This window comes from Macrotis lagotis, chromosome 6, assembly GCF_037893015.1.
Source record: "Macrotis lagotis isolate mMagLag1 chromosome 6, bilby.v1.9.chrom.fasta, whole genome shotgun sequence".
In the NCBI taxonomy this organism is placed as follows: Eukaryota; Metazoa; Chordata; class Mammalia; order Peramelemorphia; family Peramelidae; genus Macrotis; species Macrotis lagotis.
Window position 1 is genome coordinate 53930588 of NC_133663.1, and position 14575 is coordinate 53945162.

Below are 14575 nucleotides of genomic sequence, written 5' to 3' on the forward strand. Positions count from 1 at the left end.
TCATGTCTTCCTGTCTCCAAGTTCAATGCCTACCCCATGCCACCTAAGTACCTTTAGATTTTTAGGCAAACACTTGGCCACTCCTTGGTGTCAGTCAGACAAATGTTTTCATGATTAAATGAATCACTTCTGTGGCTACATATGTCTATATAGGGGAAATGGTAAATTTGGAATTACTTCCTGACTTCTTAGCCTCCAAATACATTGGGAAGCCTCTTGGGAATCAGCATGAGGTGAATAAGCTTGGAGTATTTAGTAAAGTCCTTGCTGAGTTAGCATCCAAGAACAAAAATTATTCTCCAATTCCAATCTCTGGTGCTTCTTCCCAAAGTGATATCCTAAGTTCCTCAAGCCTTATTGCTCCCTAGAAATAAATCTTTTATCATTATTCTAATCCAAGAACTTTTCTGCTTGGAAAATGTCCATGCATAGTCTTCTCATATCTGTCTCTCCCCATAAGATATTTTGAAGTTACATTTATGGGATTTTTAAATAGGAAAAATTTTGCCATATGACAACATAGTTACAAGATTTAAGATAAGGCAAGAGTTAATATTTTGTTTCATCAGTCTGGAACAATAGTCACTCCATCATTGGAAAATCATTTTCCTAAAACTACTCAAATTTTCTGACTACTGCCATTAAGGACTCTTCACTCCCTTCAACTAATCTCCTGTAACCTGAAACTAATCGCCAGTGGTTTTCCTTTTAAGATCACACCTAATCACTTTAAGTGAAGGGAGAAAGCAATAATTTTTCAATAGACATGAAGTATTTCTTTTCCTTTGTTTGGTTTCCACCCCTAATCCAATTTCTGAATCTTAGCTTTTGTTCTTGACCTTTTATAAGCTTTCCTAAAACAAAGGGGTTAGGATTATGGGAAAGGGGAAATAAGGATATTAGTGAAGGGTATTGTTTCCTGAGAAGTTTAAGTACTGATAAACTTTCCTTCCTTCTAGTAAGCCTGGAAAAGACTTCAGATTGGAGAAAGATTTATTTCTTAATATTTCTAGCAAACTAATGAGGTTCTCATGTACTTCTACTAAGTATGTAAATTGTCAGAGAATTAGCATCTGGTTTATATTGATATCAATTTATTTTCATCTTTTCCCTACCCAGTAGAAAGTTAATTACTTCTTGTGAGTGACAGAATTGTAAGGTTTTACATTCAATTTTGATCATTGTATAGTATGGAAACAATGTCAAGATTATCAGACTGACTTCTTTGGGGGGATGGGGGAGGGAAGGGAGGGTGGAGGAAAATTGTAAAATTCAAAACCTTACAGAAAAATGATAGGTAGAAACTACTATTGTATATAATGGGAAAATAAATAAAATATCTATTTAAAAAAAGAATTGTAAGGTTTCCCTGCAGTCACCTCTCAATACCTGGAACTGATTTCTTAGAGAGGAATTAAAACTTTAAGTACCCTGACACCATTTGAGTAAATATTCATCCCATATAAAATTCTCCCCATTCCCTCCTTTTCCAGTTTCATGAAACCATTCTACTGAGATGAGGAAAGGGGGGAAGAGAGGGAGGAATCAAGAAAGGAAAGGAAAGAAGAAAGGAAAGAGGGAAGGAAGGGGGGGGGGAGGAAGGGAGGAAGGAAAGATATATTAAGTGCCTATCACGTTCTAGTCTCTGTGCTAAGTGCTTTATAAATATCTCGATTGATCTTCACAATAATCTTGGGAAATAGATACTATTATTATCTCTATTTTACAGATGAAGAAACCAAGGTAGACAGAAGTTAAGTGATTTTAATAATTTTAAACTGCACTAAGACCTTTGGAATACTGTGTGTGTATTTGTGTGTAGATTATATACAATCATACACACACACATATATACATGCATATGCCTCACTTGTCATGAAGTGATGCAAAAAAATTTCTGTAGTTTGCTGTTATCCAACAGAAAAGGTCTACTTCACTGGAAAAGTCTGAATACTTACAGAAATTGTGAAGGGTGTAAGTTTCTTCTTATTAATGGCTCTTTCATCAATTGTATCAGGTTCAGATAAATTGATCATTTTGCTAAAAGAATGGAGGAGAGAGTTTAAAAAAATATATTACTTCAATTGCTCCATTTACTGCCAGAAATATTTATATTTAATTCTTCTAAACAACCTTTAAAATAGACATAAAAATGAGTTTTTTGAGAATATTTTCATTGTAAAAGAAGTCAAAAGCTAATTAAATATACATGCTTTCTACCTAAAGAAAATTTTGTTCTTCACTTCAAGAATAGTTTTAGTATTTTAGAGGCAGCTAGGTGGCAAGATGAAAACAGTACTAAAACTGGAATCAAGAGTACCTGAATTCAAATCTAACCTGTTACTCTCTTTGTGACCTTGAGCCTCTTTTAACCTCTATTTGTCTCAGTTTCCTCATCTATAAAATGGGAATCATAAAAGCAACTACCTGTCAGGTAGATATCTCCCAGGATTATTTTGAGAATCAAATGAGGTAAAATTTGTAAAGTGCTTTGTAAACCTTGATTGTTGTCATTCAGTTGTTTCAGTTGTGTCTGATTTTTTGGGACCCTACTGGGGTTTTTGTGGCATAGACACTGGAGTGGTTTGCCCTTTCCTTCTCCAGCTCATTTTACAGATGAGGAAATTGAGGCAAAGGGGGTTAAATGACTTGCCCAGGGTCATATAGCCAGTAAGTGTCATATTTGATCTCAGGGAAATGAGTCATCTTGATTCCAGGTCCAGCACTCTATTTACTTTGCCCCCTAGCTGCCCGCCCTGCAAATACATGTATATATGTGTGTGTGTGTGTATGTGTGTAGATATATATATATATATATATATACACACCATTATTTATACACACACACACACACACACACACACAAACTTTAAACTTATGTATGTCATTTTTCTTTTGAGCTGCTTCAATTCTGCCTTCCTCATAGTATGTAGTACCCTCACTGATGAGGGCATGTCCTCATGCTGGGCAGTCCTGTGTCAGGGTCTCCCAGTTAGCAACAAACTGTTCCCACTCAGAGAGACACTAATTCTTGACATTAATTCTTCTAGTATTCATTTTGCCTTAGGGTCACCACTTTGGTTGAATATCAATATTTAGATTAGAAGGGATGAGTCTGTGATCAATCCAGCCCTGTGCACCACACATTGCCTTTATCACTCTCACATCATATCTGTCTCTTCTCCTTACAATCACATAGTCTAATAAATGCCAATGTTTGCTATGAGGGTGCATTCAGGAACTTATATTGCATTTAGGTAAATGGAAGACAGTGTTTGTCATGAGATGTGCAGGTCTTCAGTAGAAGGTGACCATTGCTGTTGGCTGTTTCCAACTCCATTCCTTCCCAGGACTCCCTGCCATATCTGGTAATCTAAGCCTACTCTAGTATTAAAGTCACCCAGAATTATAAGTTTGTCCTCTCTTTTGCTTTATTGATGATAAGGGTCTCCAGGTCTTTGTAAAATTTTTCTTTAATTTTATCAGTGTTCATCATGGTGGGAGCATAAGCATTGATGATGGTGGCATGGCATGTTCCTGGAAGTGGTAATCTCATTGTCACAAGCCTATCATTCATTTCTTTTGGTTGACATTCAAAATCGTTGACTAGATTAGTTTTGGTTGCAAAACCTACCCCAGCTTCATAGCATTTCCTTTCACTGAAAGTACTCCAGGAAAATGTACATCCAGCTCCAACTTCAGTAAGCTGGCCTTCATTTGTAAGCCTTGGTTCACTAAGGGCTGTTATTTGGATACCAGGCCTGCTGAGTTTTTCTCACAACAGGAGCTGTTCATCATTCAGGTCTATTGTATCTTAAGTTGTCTATGAGTGTGTGCACGTTTCATGCACCAACGGTGAATGGAATCTTCTTCAAAGAAGTTTTTGTAGATTTTTTTGGTTTCTCAACCACACTGTGGTATTCCCCGTATGCCATGGTATTCAGGCCAGGGTTGGGTAAGCAGAAAATTTTTAGGGCACCTTTTCCAGCCCCTTTCTGACATCATGAGGAACTATCTCATATACATATATATATATATATGTATATATATATATATATGTATATATATGATAAGTATTATAATTTACTTTTAGTCTGCATGAACAGAGTCCTAAATTCTCCTCATGAGTTTGTCTTTTTATTTAATTTAAAGTAGCATATAGTGACAAAAAGTGATTTTCATAGAAGTGAATTTCATAAAATCTGTTTGCTTTTCCAAAACAACCAGCCAACCAAAAAAATCCTTAAGCTCTTTCTTTCATGATATCACTTCATTCCTCTATGGAAATTTTGTTTTGATATTTGAAATGAAATGTGTATTGGTCAAGATTCAGTCTCTTTAAGTTCAGTGCCAATTGGTTGTCAATCAGTTGAGATTTTATATATATATATATATATATATATATATATATATACACATATATGTGAATATATGTATGTATGTGTATATTTGTGTGTATCAGTGTGTCACCAGATAGCTAGATTGACATTAGATAGATAAGATACACAGATAGATGGATGGATGGATAGATAGATAGACTGATAGATAAATATAGAAATGTACAGGAACAGGTCTTATTAGCTCAGGAAATGTAACTGTTAAATGTTTTGTGTGAGCATTTATACCTCAAAAATTGAAAAATCCTTCCAATAAGGGCTTGATTTATTGTTTTATTGATTTTGGGGCTTACAAAAGTGATGGAAAAGATATTAATAATACAGAATAAACTTAAAAGTGCATTATTTGACAGTTTTCCCTAGAAAATTGATAAAATATTTACCAGCACACCTCTAGATACATGCACACTCACATATATATATATATGCATATATACTCACATGTTCATAACACATTTAGCATATCTTGTGAATGTTTAACATATATACCTGCATCTGTATGTATGTATCTAGGGGTATGATGGTAAATGCTTATAGCTTGCATATATATGTGTGTGATACAGTTCCAAGGATTCATGAAAATCATCTATAATGACACAGGATTGATGAAGAAAGTGCCTATCACTCATGAAATGACAGGTTTTGAAATTCTTGAATAATATATTAGTTAAAACTCCTTCTTGTGGCAAGAAAAGAGAAGGGGAAGGGTCTATGAAGTTTTGTGGGACCACAGTATTATATCTTTAATTTCCCATTCATTTTAAATTTTCTGTTTATTTTAGCAGCCTCTTGGCTTATCTATCATGTGACTTGACAACAGTCACAGCTCTACCAGATAAGTGTAAAATTGGGTCAGGATTCTTTTCAAAAAGATTTCTTTTTCTTCATTTGCAAACTACAGGGTTGAGAAAGTTGCTGTCTTCTCTTGGACATTGGGAAGAATAAATTCTGTAAGAGTTCATGAAAATTGAGATAAAGCTTTGATATTCATTCTCCTAAAATAAAAAAAACCTCCTCCTGAAGTTTCTCAGTGGACCTGGAGAATACTGATAGCATTGCTTTAGAAATATATGAAAAGAGCAGCAGAAAAAAAAAAAAAAACCTAGGGAACAAATTAATTTAGTGGAAGCTAAAGTACCTATTTGCACAACTAGGTGGTATATTAGATACCACCTAGTTCCAGCCCTGGAGTCAGGAAGCCTCAATCTTCCTGAGTTCAAATCTGTTCTGACCTTATTAGCTCTGTGATCCTGAGCAAGTCATGTAACCCTGTTTGCCTCAGTTTCCTCATCTATAAAATGAGCTGGAGAAGGACATGGCAAACCACTCCAGTATCTTTGCCAAGAAATTTCCAAAGAGGTCACAGAAAGTCAGATACAATTCAAAAAAACAACTGAATAATGAAATTTACTTAATAACTAAGAGATTATTCTGCTAGACAATTTATTTGCTAAATTATAATTTTCATAAATTTTCACACTGTTGCATAATATTATTGTTATATGATTATATTATTTAGTTATGTTATAATATTAGGTAATATTAATTATTAATTAATTATAGGCAATAATAATTATTAGGTAATTAGGAGGCTCAGTGGAGAGAGCCCAGTGCCAGGAAGATCTGAGTTCAGATCTGCCCTCAGATACTTACTAGCTGTAAGATCCTGGGCAAGTGAACCTCTTTTTCTCAGTTTCCACATTTTAAAAATGAGAGTAATAATAGCACCTCCTTCCCAGAGTTGTTGTTGGGGGATCAAATAGAATAATAATTGTAAAGCCCTTAGTCTTTATCTTCCCTAAAATAAGTGCTACATAAATATTAGCTATTATCATTATTGCTCTATTACTACAATTACATTATACTCACACAAATACATACAATATATTAGACATATTATTATAGCAGTAGCATTTATGCGGCACTTGTAGGTTTCAAAGCACTTTACAATTATTATCTCATTTGATCCTTACAACCACCCTGAGAAGTAAGGGCTATTATTATGAAAAATGGAGACAGAGAGAGATTTAATGACTTTCCCGAGACAGATCACATAAGTACCTGAAGCAGGATTTGAATTTGGGTCTTTAGACTAAGTCCAACACTCCATCCATCATTCACTGTGCCCCCTAACTGTGATAAAGAGCCATCCCCTTAAAATCAGGAAGATCTGGGTTCAAGTCTCACCTCTGACGCACACTGGTTTATGGTAAGACATTTCATGTCACAGTTTTCATAGGTCCCTACTTTTAGGACAAACATCTTTAGAAGCCACCAAGTTCAAACTCGTCATTTTTACAGATAAGAAAACTGAGGCCAAGATAAGTTAAACAATGTGTTTGGGGTCACACAGCCAGTTATGTCAGAAGTAGATTCTGAACCGCTATCCACAACTCAATGTTACCTTTTTTCCTAAGACTAGAAGCTATAACTCTGCATGAGGAAGTGGTATCATGCACTGTACAGGAATTGAGATCCAGAACCTGAGTTCAAATGTGACCTCAGATATTTACTAGTTGTGTGACCCTGGGCAAGTCATTTAACCTTTGTCTCCCTTGAGTACCTCATCTATAAAATGAGAATAATAACCCCTCCTTCCCAGAGATAATGTGAGGATAAAATTAGATAATATTTGCAAAGTGCTCTGTAAACCTTTAAAAGCACTATAAAAATGTTAGCTATTACAAAGGAATCAATGTCTAGACTAAATAATAATTTTAAAAATCTTGAAATTCTTCGAGAGAGATTTAAAATACATAAACATTTGACCTACATCTTAAGAGTTTTGCTAAATAGTCAGATTAATTTCCCTTAAACCCAACCATTTTCAACTTACCAAAGAAGGATACCATCTGCAAGTGATTTGAAAAGACTGGAATCATTCGGATCCATGGGAATGAGATGCTTACAGTCAGGGTCATCTTCTAAGGCTTTGTTTATCCAGTTAACGAAAGCCACTTTTTCTTCCTCTGGAAAACAGAAAGTTATAAGTTTTTAATAATCACCTACTCAGTTCACCATGTGCTATGAGTGAGTTGTCACTGTGCATCCATGAAGGGAGTTTTCACCCTAGAATTCCCAACCAAATGATAAAGTCACCATAGAACCACAGGAATCAAGGATGATCACAAACAACAGAGAAACATATTTTGACATTTTCATATCTAAATAAAATTCTCGAAAATATATTAAAGTTTTGAAGACTATGAATGAGTTCAGTTACTTCCATTTAATATATATTCTAAAGGAAAGTAAGGCATATTTCTTTAATGAGAATTTAAATTAATTTAATTTAGACTATGTTACTACTTCTTATCCATTACATTGACTAAAGAATTAGAAGTAAGAATTCAACATTGATACAGGACAATCCAAAAGACTAATGATGAATCATGTTATCTTTCTCCAGAGAAAGAACTGATATTATTTGAATACAGACTGGAGCATTCTATATTTCACTTTCTTTCTTTCTTTCATTTTTTTTACTTTTATTCAGGAGGAGTTGAAAGGGCAAAAATATATTTCCCCCTCCTCCCTCCAAAAATCAAGAGACCAACAGCTTTATTTATAGCCATCAGGGCATCTAGGTAGCCCAGTGGATAGAGCACTGGGCTTGGAATCAGGAGGATGGGAGTTTGAATCTAGCCTCAGTAACTGGGCAAGCCATTTAAACTGACTGCCTCACATCCAGGGCCATCTCCAGTCATCCTGATTCAAATATGGCCCCTAGCTCTGAAGGAGAAAGTGAGGCTGGTGACTTAGAATAGCAACCCCTCACATTTTCAAATCCAAATCATGTGCTCATCATGATATCACCTCTCTAATGTCATGGTCTTTGATAGCCAAGGAAAAACAGCAAAGAAAAACATTATCATCAATAAACTCCATGACTTAAAAAATAAAATTCAGAGGTCTAAGACTATGAGGTCAAAGGGAAATAAATAATCAAATAGAGAATCTTTTCTATGCTTGTAGTTGGAATACAGTTCAGAATTTGGAGAAAATAGGTAGTGATACAGCTCTAAACTGTTATATTGTTATCGGCACTCAGAATTATCTGCCCAGGTTGTCTTCATATTTTAACCAAAATTTGCTTCTATTTTGATTTAGCCCTTAGTTTTTATTCAGGAAAAAATGTTGCTAAGTTATCTTGTGAGCTATATACTAGTGAAAACAGGAAGTTCAGTTTAAAACTACAAATATGCAAATCATGAACAATAGAGTCAGAGTTCACATTCTCATCACTGAATCTACACTATAGGATGACTGGTATTCCTCTCTTTGATACTAGTATCTGAAATTTTAAAGAGCACACACTGAGCAAATAATTGAAAGAAAAAAAAGATGGGGTTATTTTCCCCCTCATCAAAAGAAGCACAGTGTGGATATTATCCTGGGTGGTGGGGGGTGGAGATAACTTGTCAAAAATTCAGGTAGAACATTTTTGATCCTTTAGGAACAGGTTGCATGAGGTTTAAATCACCTTATCTGATAATCTGATGTGACCTTGGATTTGCTTTAGAAGAAGAATCAAAGAAGTAATTCTATGAGACACACTGTTCTCTTTTGTGGCCATTTTTGTCATTTAGACCTCTTAGCTCCAGTTGCACCTGAAAAGTACTATCCTTTCTACCTTTCTCTGAGTAGGTCTGAAAGAAAAGTTTGTAAACAGGATAGATAAACCAGGTCCTCCATCATTATTAAACACATCTCATCACAAGGCAGTCAGTCAGTACATCACTACTGCTGCAGCTTCTTGAATGATCACACTCTAGTTTGAGGTTTTTACCTGCATAAGAATGTTGTGTCCCCTCACTGGAGATGGCGGAGGTTCCTCCAATGGCAGTAATTCCTTCTCTCTTCATTATGATTTTTCTGAATGTTTTGCTGATGTCTTTGCTTTTTAACTCCTGCATTAACTGGAATAGATCATAAAAAAATTTCATTCGGGATGAATCATGAGAAAATTTTCTGCAGAAACAAGAGTAATGTTACTTGATTTTTTTTTGAAGTAGAAAGTCACACAAAACCATTGAAGGGTCTATATGTATGGAACACAAATCTTAAAAATGCTATTTAACATCTTGCCAAAAAATAACAATTCAGTGACACAGGTTTCCTATTAAATACTAAAAGATTTTGTACAGAGAGCTTAGTAGGTAAAATATTTTTTTTAAAAAGTATTTTATTTTTATTGATACCTACCCTTTTGAAAATCATATTCATATCTGAAGAACTCTCTGACTCCTTTACCCCCCAAATGCTATTCCTTGTAACAAAGATTTCAAAAGAAAAAAAGTAATCCTGCAAAATTATCTAATACGTCAACTGTGTCTAGAAATGTATGCAATATTCCTGAAACTCCGTAATGAAGAGCAAGGGATGCCATATAGTCTCAAATTCCATTCAGAGCTAGGCTGGATCTGTATCATTATCAATTTGGGTTTTTATATTATAGTCACTTTATATTACTTCACACTATAGCATTTCATATATATAACTCTTACCATGATTCTTTTTTTCCTAATTTTCCCAATTTTCCCAATTTTTTACTTATTATGGTAAAATACTATTCCATTGTACTTAAATACAGTAACTTGTCTAGACATTCCCTAATTGATCAGTATCTACTTTGTTTCCAATTCTTTCCAACACAAAAAAAAGTGTTGCTATGTATATTTTGGTCTTTAGCCTCCTTAAGTACAAGCATAATTCTCTGTGTCGGATGTCAGTCCCTTATCAGAGGTATTTGATGCAAACAGTACATTTGATAAGTAGGGTATTTATATTTTCATTTATGTTACTGATAAAAAAAATATTAAGCAACACAAGTCAGAGGGCAGATCCCTGAATACTCAGCTTAAAGTCTGCCTTCCAGTCTGACCGTCTATTAATGACTAGTCTCTTTGGGTCTTGTTATTTAACATGTTTCTAAATCAATCTAACTTTAGAATGATCTATCCTACATTTCTCTGTTTTTCCATAAGGATTGGGTTGAAATTTAAAGTTACTATGTATTCAGTATTTACCCAATTTAGCAGTGATAAGTCTGTCAAAAAAGAAATGAAATTAGTAGGTGTGACCGCTTCTTAAAGAAGCCATGTTTGGGGCAGTTAAGTGGCACAGTAGATAGAGCACCAAGCCTGGAGTCAGGAGGACCTGAGTTCAAATGTGACCTGACACTTAATAATCACCTAGCTGTGTGACCCTGGGCAAGTCACTTAACCCCCCCATTGCCTTACCAAAAAAGCCATGTTGGCCCTTAGAGATTACCATTTCCCTTTCTAAATCTTATAAACTGCCCCTTTAATGATATACACATTAAAATTTTTCCCAGAATCAAAGTCAAACTCTTGGGTCTACAGCTTGCTATATTTAAAATGAGGAATGAATCTGGGACCAGAAGTTATGGGTTCACATAAAATCTCCATCACCTGGTTACCTACTAGCTAAATGACCCTGGACAAGTTATTTAGCCTCACAGTCTCCATCTGAAAAATGAAGATGTAGAATGGATTACTTAGTTAAACATCTACTAAATGCCTATATGCAATTCATCATACTGATCATTTTTGATTCAAAGGCAAAAATCAATTCTTGCATTCAAAGAATTTAAATTGTACTTGCAAAACAAGAAAGTTCACCTCGCTCTCTTTCAAGTCATTCTTCATTTAGATGACCAAATGATTTTCCTTATGCTTACATCTGACTATGTTCTTCTCCTCAAACTAGAATGACACACTGTTACCTTGAGACACAAATACAGACTCCTTAATTAGCATTTAAAGCCCTTGACAACCTAGCTCCATTTTATTATACATTGCTTTACTTCATATAAAACACAATTAAATTGGATTTTTTACTCTTCCCCATATATATGTATATGTATATGTATATATATATATATATATATATATATATCTATATCTATATCTATATATATATATATATATATATATATATATATATATATATGGCTCTTGATTTCCCATCCTATGAACTACTTGGCTTCCATGCCTGTTAGAACTCTTAGTTTTCTTCAACACTCAAGTCAAGGAGTGCTTTTACATCAGCAATTATCAAAATGTGGTTGAGGGAATCCTAGAGGTTACTGAGATCCTTTCAGGGAGTCCACATAGGTAAAGCCAGTTTCATAATAGAACTAACATTTCCATTACTAATGTGGTAAATAAATGGGTCTGTATTATATTTTAGATAGACAAAAGATCTCTCTGAAGAAGGCGAGGAGACATTCTGAATAAATTTTGGATATAAAGACGTTCTGAGAGAGGAAAGTTTGAGAATCACTGTTCCATTTGAAGCTTTTCCTGATTCCCTAGTTGCTGGTACCTTTTCTCTGAAAAAGATCTATGGGGATCCACTTTGTACGTACCTGTGCATGCATACATGTTGTCTCACCCAATAAAATCAAGACCCTTACTTACTGATACAAACTCTTCAAAGTTGATCTTGCCATCCTTGTTGTTGTCAGCCACTGCTAGAATCTTCTCCACAATCTCCCGCACCTTGTAGCCAGGCAGGGGGAGCCTGGCTTCCTTAAAGAGATCCTGAAGCTCATAGTCACTAACATAGCCACTGTTGTCGATGTCTGTGAAGGAAAATGGCAGCCATGAGCTCTCAATCATTTACCATCTTTGCTCACTCCTTTAAGATTTGAACTCTACTTGAGATTACGGATCCTGACCAGGTTGACGTCATAATGAAAGAAATCAATGATCTTCAATGAACACATGAACTTATTTATAAAAATAATTTTAATTGCATTTCTGTTCCAGAATTATAGTTATCAAACATACAAGGTGTCTCAAAAGTCTTATTTAAAACTGCATTAAAGGGGCAGCTAGAAGGTACAGTGGATACAGCACCACCCCTGTAGTCTCAGTTCAAATCCAGCCTCAGACATTTATACTGGGTTGGGTGACTTTGGGCAAGTCACATAACCCCATTTCCTTGCCAAAAAAAAAACTACTGCATTAAGACCTTTGGGATACCCTTTATTTAAGTACATAGTCAAACTGAAAATTGAATAACTTGGGTTTTGCATGTGATGAAATTTCAAATAACCATGGAAGGGATGGGAAGAGTTCAATTGGTTGAAATAATGCCAGAAACTGGAGGTAATTTGGGTCAGTTCTGATTTTAATGATCCCTTCTGGTAACTGACAATTGCAATTGTCAGATTGATTTTTTTTTGAAGTAGAAAGACACAGGAAAGTCCATTGAAGGGTCTATATGTATGGAACACAAATCTTAAAAATGCAACTTAACATCTTGCCAAAAAATAACAATTCAGTGACAGATTTCCTATTAAATACTAAATACTAAATGGCCTGAAATCCTAAGAGGAAAGAGGTTCATACATTAGTCACATTTGCTCAAAGTTCCTTTCCTGCATATCTCCATTTCATTCCTTAGTTACTTAATGCAGCACAACAGATTTACTGTGCATTTGTATATGCTGAATCATATTTGAATCTATGAGATTAGGTGTTAGAAGAACAGAATAATTTCATATCAAGAGTATGAATTTCCTGAAATAGCTCCTAGATCACAGTAAAAGTCAGGAAAGAAAGATTAACAAAGAGTCCCCACCTAGTTCCTGGGTGTGAGAGGTTCCTGGCTCTATTTACAGCCTCAATCAAGGGCTCAGCCCTTCCTTGGGATTTCCTAGGGACAGGCTGTCATTTATTGACATAAGAAAGTCTCCACACAATATTATGCCTCTGAGTATTTTATTAGTGACATAGTCATTGGGGAGAGTAGCTTTATTACTTTTCATTGACATCTATCCAAAAGATACTGTTGCTGTGGACATCAGAAATTTTCATTGGTAACTGAATTAATTTTTTTTCATAAAAAATAGTGACTTTTTCCCCAGCAAGGAGACTAGATGGTGAAATGGATAATGCCCTGGACCTGGAGTCAGGAAGACTTGAGTTCAAATCCATCCTCAGAGAATCACTAATGTCTCTGAGACCTAGGGCAAGTCACTGAACCTCTTTAGAAATCCTTAGCTTTTGGGGTGGCTAGGTGGCACAGTGGATAAAGCACCAGCCCTGGAGTCAGGAGTACCTGGGTTCAAATCTGGTCTCAGATACTTAATAATTACCCAGCTGTGTGGCCTTGGGCAAACCACTTAACCCCATTGTCTTGAAAAATCTAAAAAAAAAAAAAAATCCTTAGCTTTCTAAAATGTAAAAAGAAGATAATAATACTGCCTATGCTGAAGGGTTGTTGTGAGGATTAAATGAGAGTATAGTATAGTATGGTATGGTATGGTATGGTATGGTATGGTATGGTATGGTATGGTATGGTATGGTATGGTATAGTATGGTATAGGGAGCATCTAACATGATTTATCATTTGTGATGCACCAGCAAACAGCCATGACTCTGAAACTACCAGATGGGTCCATTCTGATACTTTCCTTTAGTATTATAGTCTCACTTTATGAATTAAGCTTTCCACTGAGACAAGAGTATTTATGATCACTTCAAATATAAGATATAATCAAATATAATAAATAATTCATTTCTATTCTGGAAAAGAACTGGGAATTCCTGCCTCCATGCTGCCATCTTGATTCCGCCCCTCCCCCATTCATTTCTCTTCCCACCAACATTTATTGAACCTACTATGTACAAGGCAATGGAGATACAAAGAAGTTTGGTTTAAAAACAGGTGTGCCTTGGACAAAAAATATTTTCTCTTTAAAGCTTGATAAATCATCAAATCAGTAAACACACACACACACACAGAGATAGTGTTAACATTTTTATAACATTGAACAAGTCATTTTGCTGTCAGACATTGTTCCTACAATGAATTATTTATTCAAAATATCATTAAATAACTATGCCAAGATTACACATATGTGACTCATAAAGATTAGTGTTCAAATGCTAGACAGAAAGGAAAGAATGTTAATCTATTCCCTGCAGTGAGAAATCTCTAATATTTTACTCAAAAGATAAAATTAACAAATCACTTCTACAAAATTAACAGTATGTTCTCTTTAATAGTATCAGACCAGAAATTACATTTTAAAATTTTTATTCTTCATTGCCCATGATGAACTGACATTTTTGATCACTGTCCAATTTTTGTCTTAAAAAAACAAGGTCTCATGAAATGATTCCCGTGAATTAGCACAGCAA

The 14575-nt window shown here is 35.0% G+C and overlaps 1 protein-coding gene across 6 annotated transcripts in view; it reads right to left on the reverse strand.

Moving 5' to 3' along the window:
* PLS1 (plastin 1) overlaps positions 1 to 14575 on the reverse strand; it is a 146189-nt gene that overhangs the window by 35240 nt on the left and 96374 nt on the right. For all 6 annotated transcript variants that reach the window (XM_074191153.1, XM_074191156.1, XM_074191157.1 and 3 more), the window contains 4 exons: positions 11843 to 12006; positions 9187 to 9316; positions 7234 to 7366; positions 1959 to 2040 (listed from right to left, as the gene is read on the reverse strand). In XM_074191153.1, the coding sequence (XP_074047254.1) occupies positions 1959 to 2040; positions 7234 to 7366; positions 9187 to 9316; positions 11843 to 12006 (509 nt within the window). The remainder of the gene's footprint in view (positions 1 to 1958; positions 2041 to 7233; positions 7367 to 9186; positions 9317 to 11842; positions 12007 to 14575) is intronic.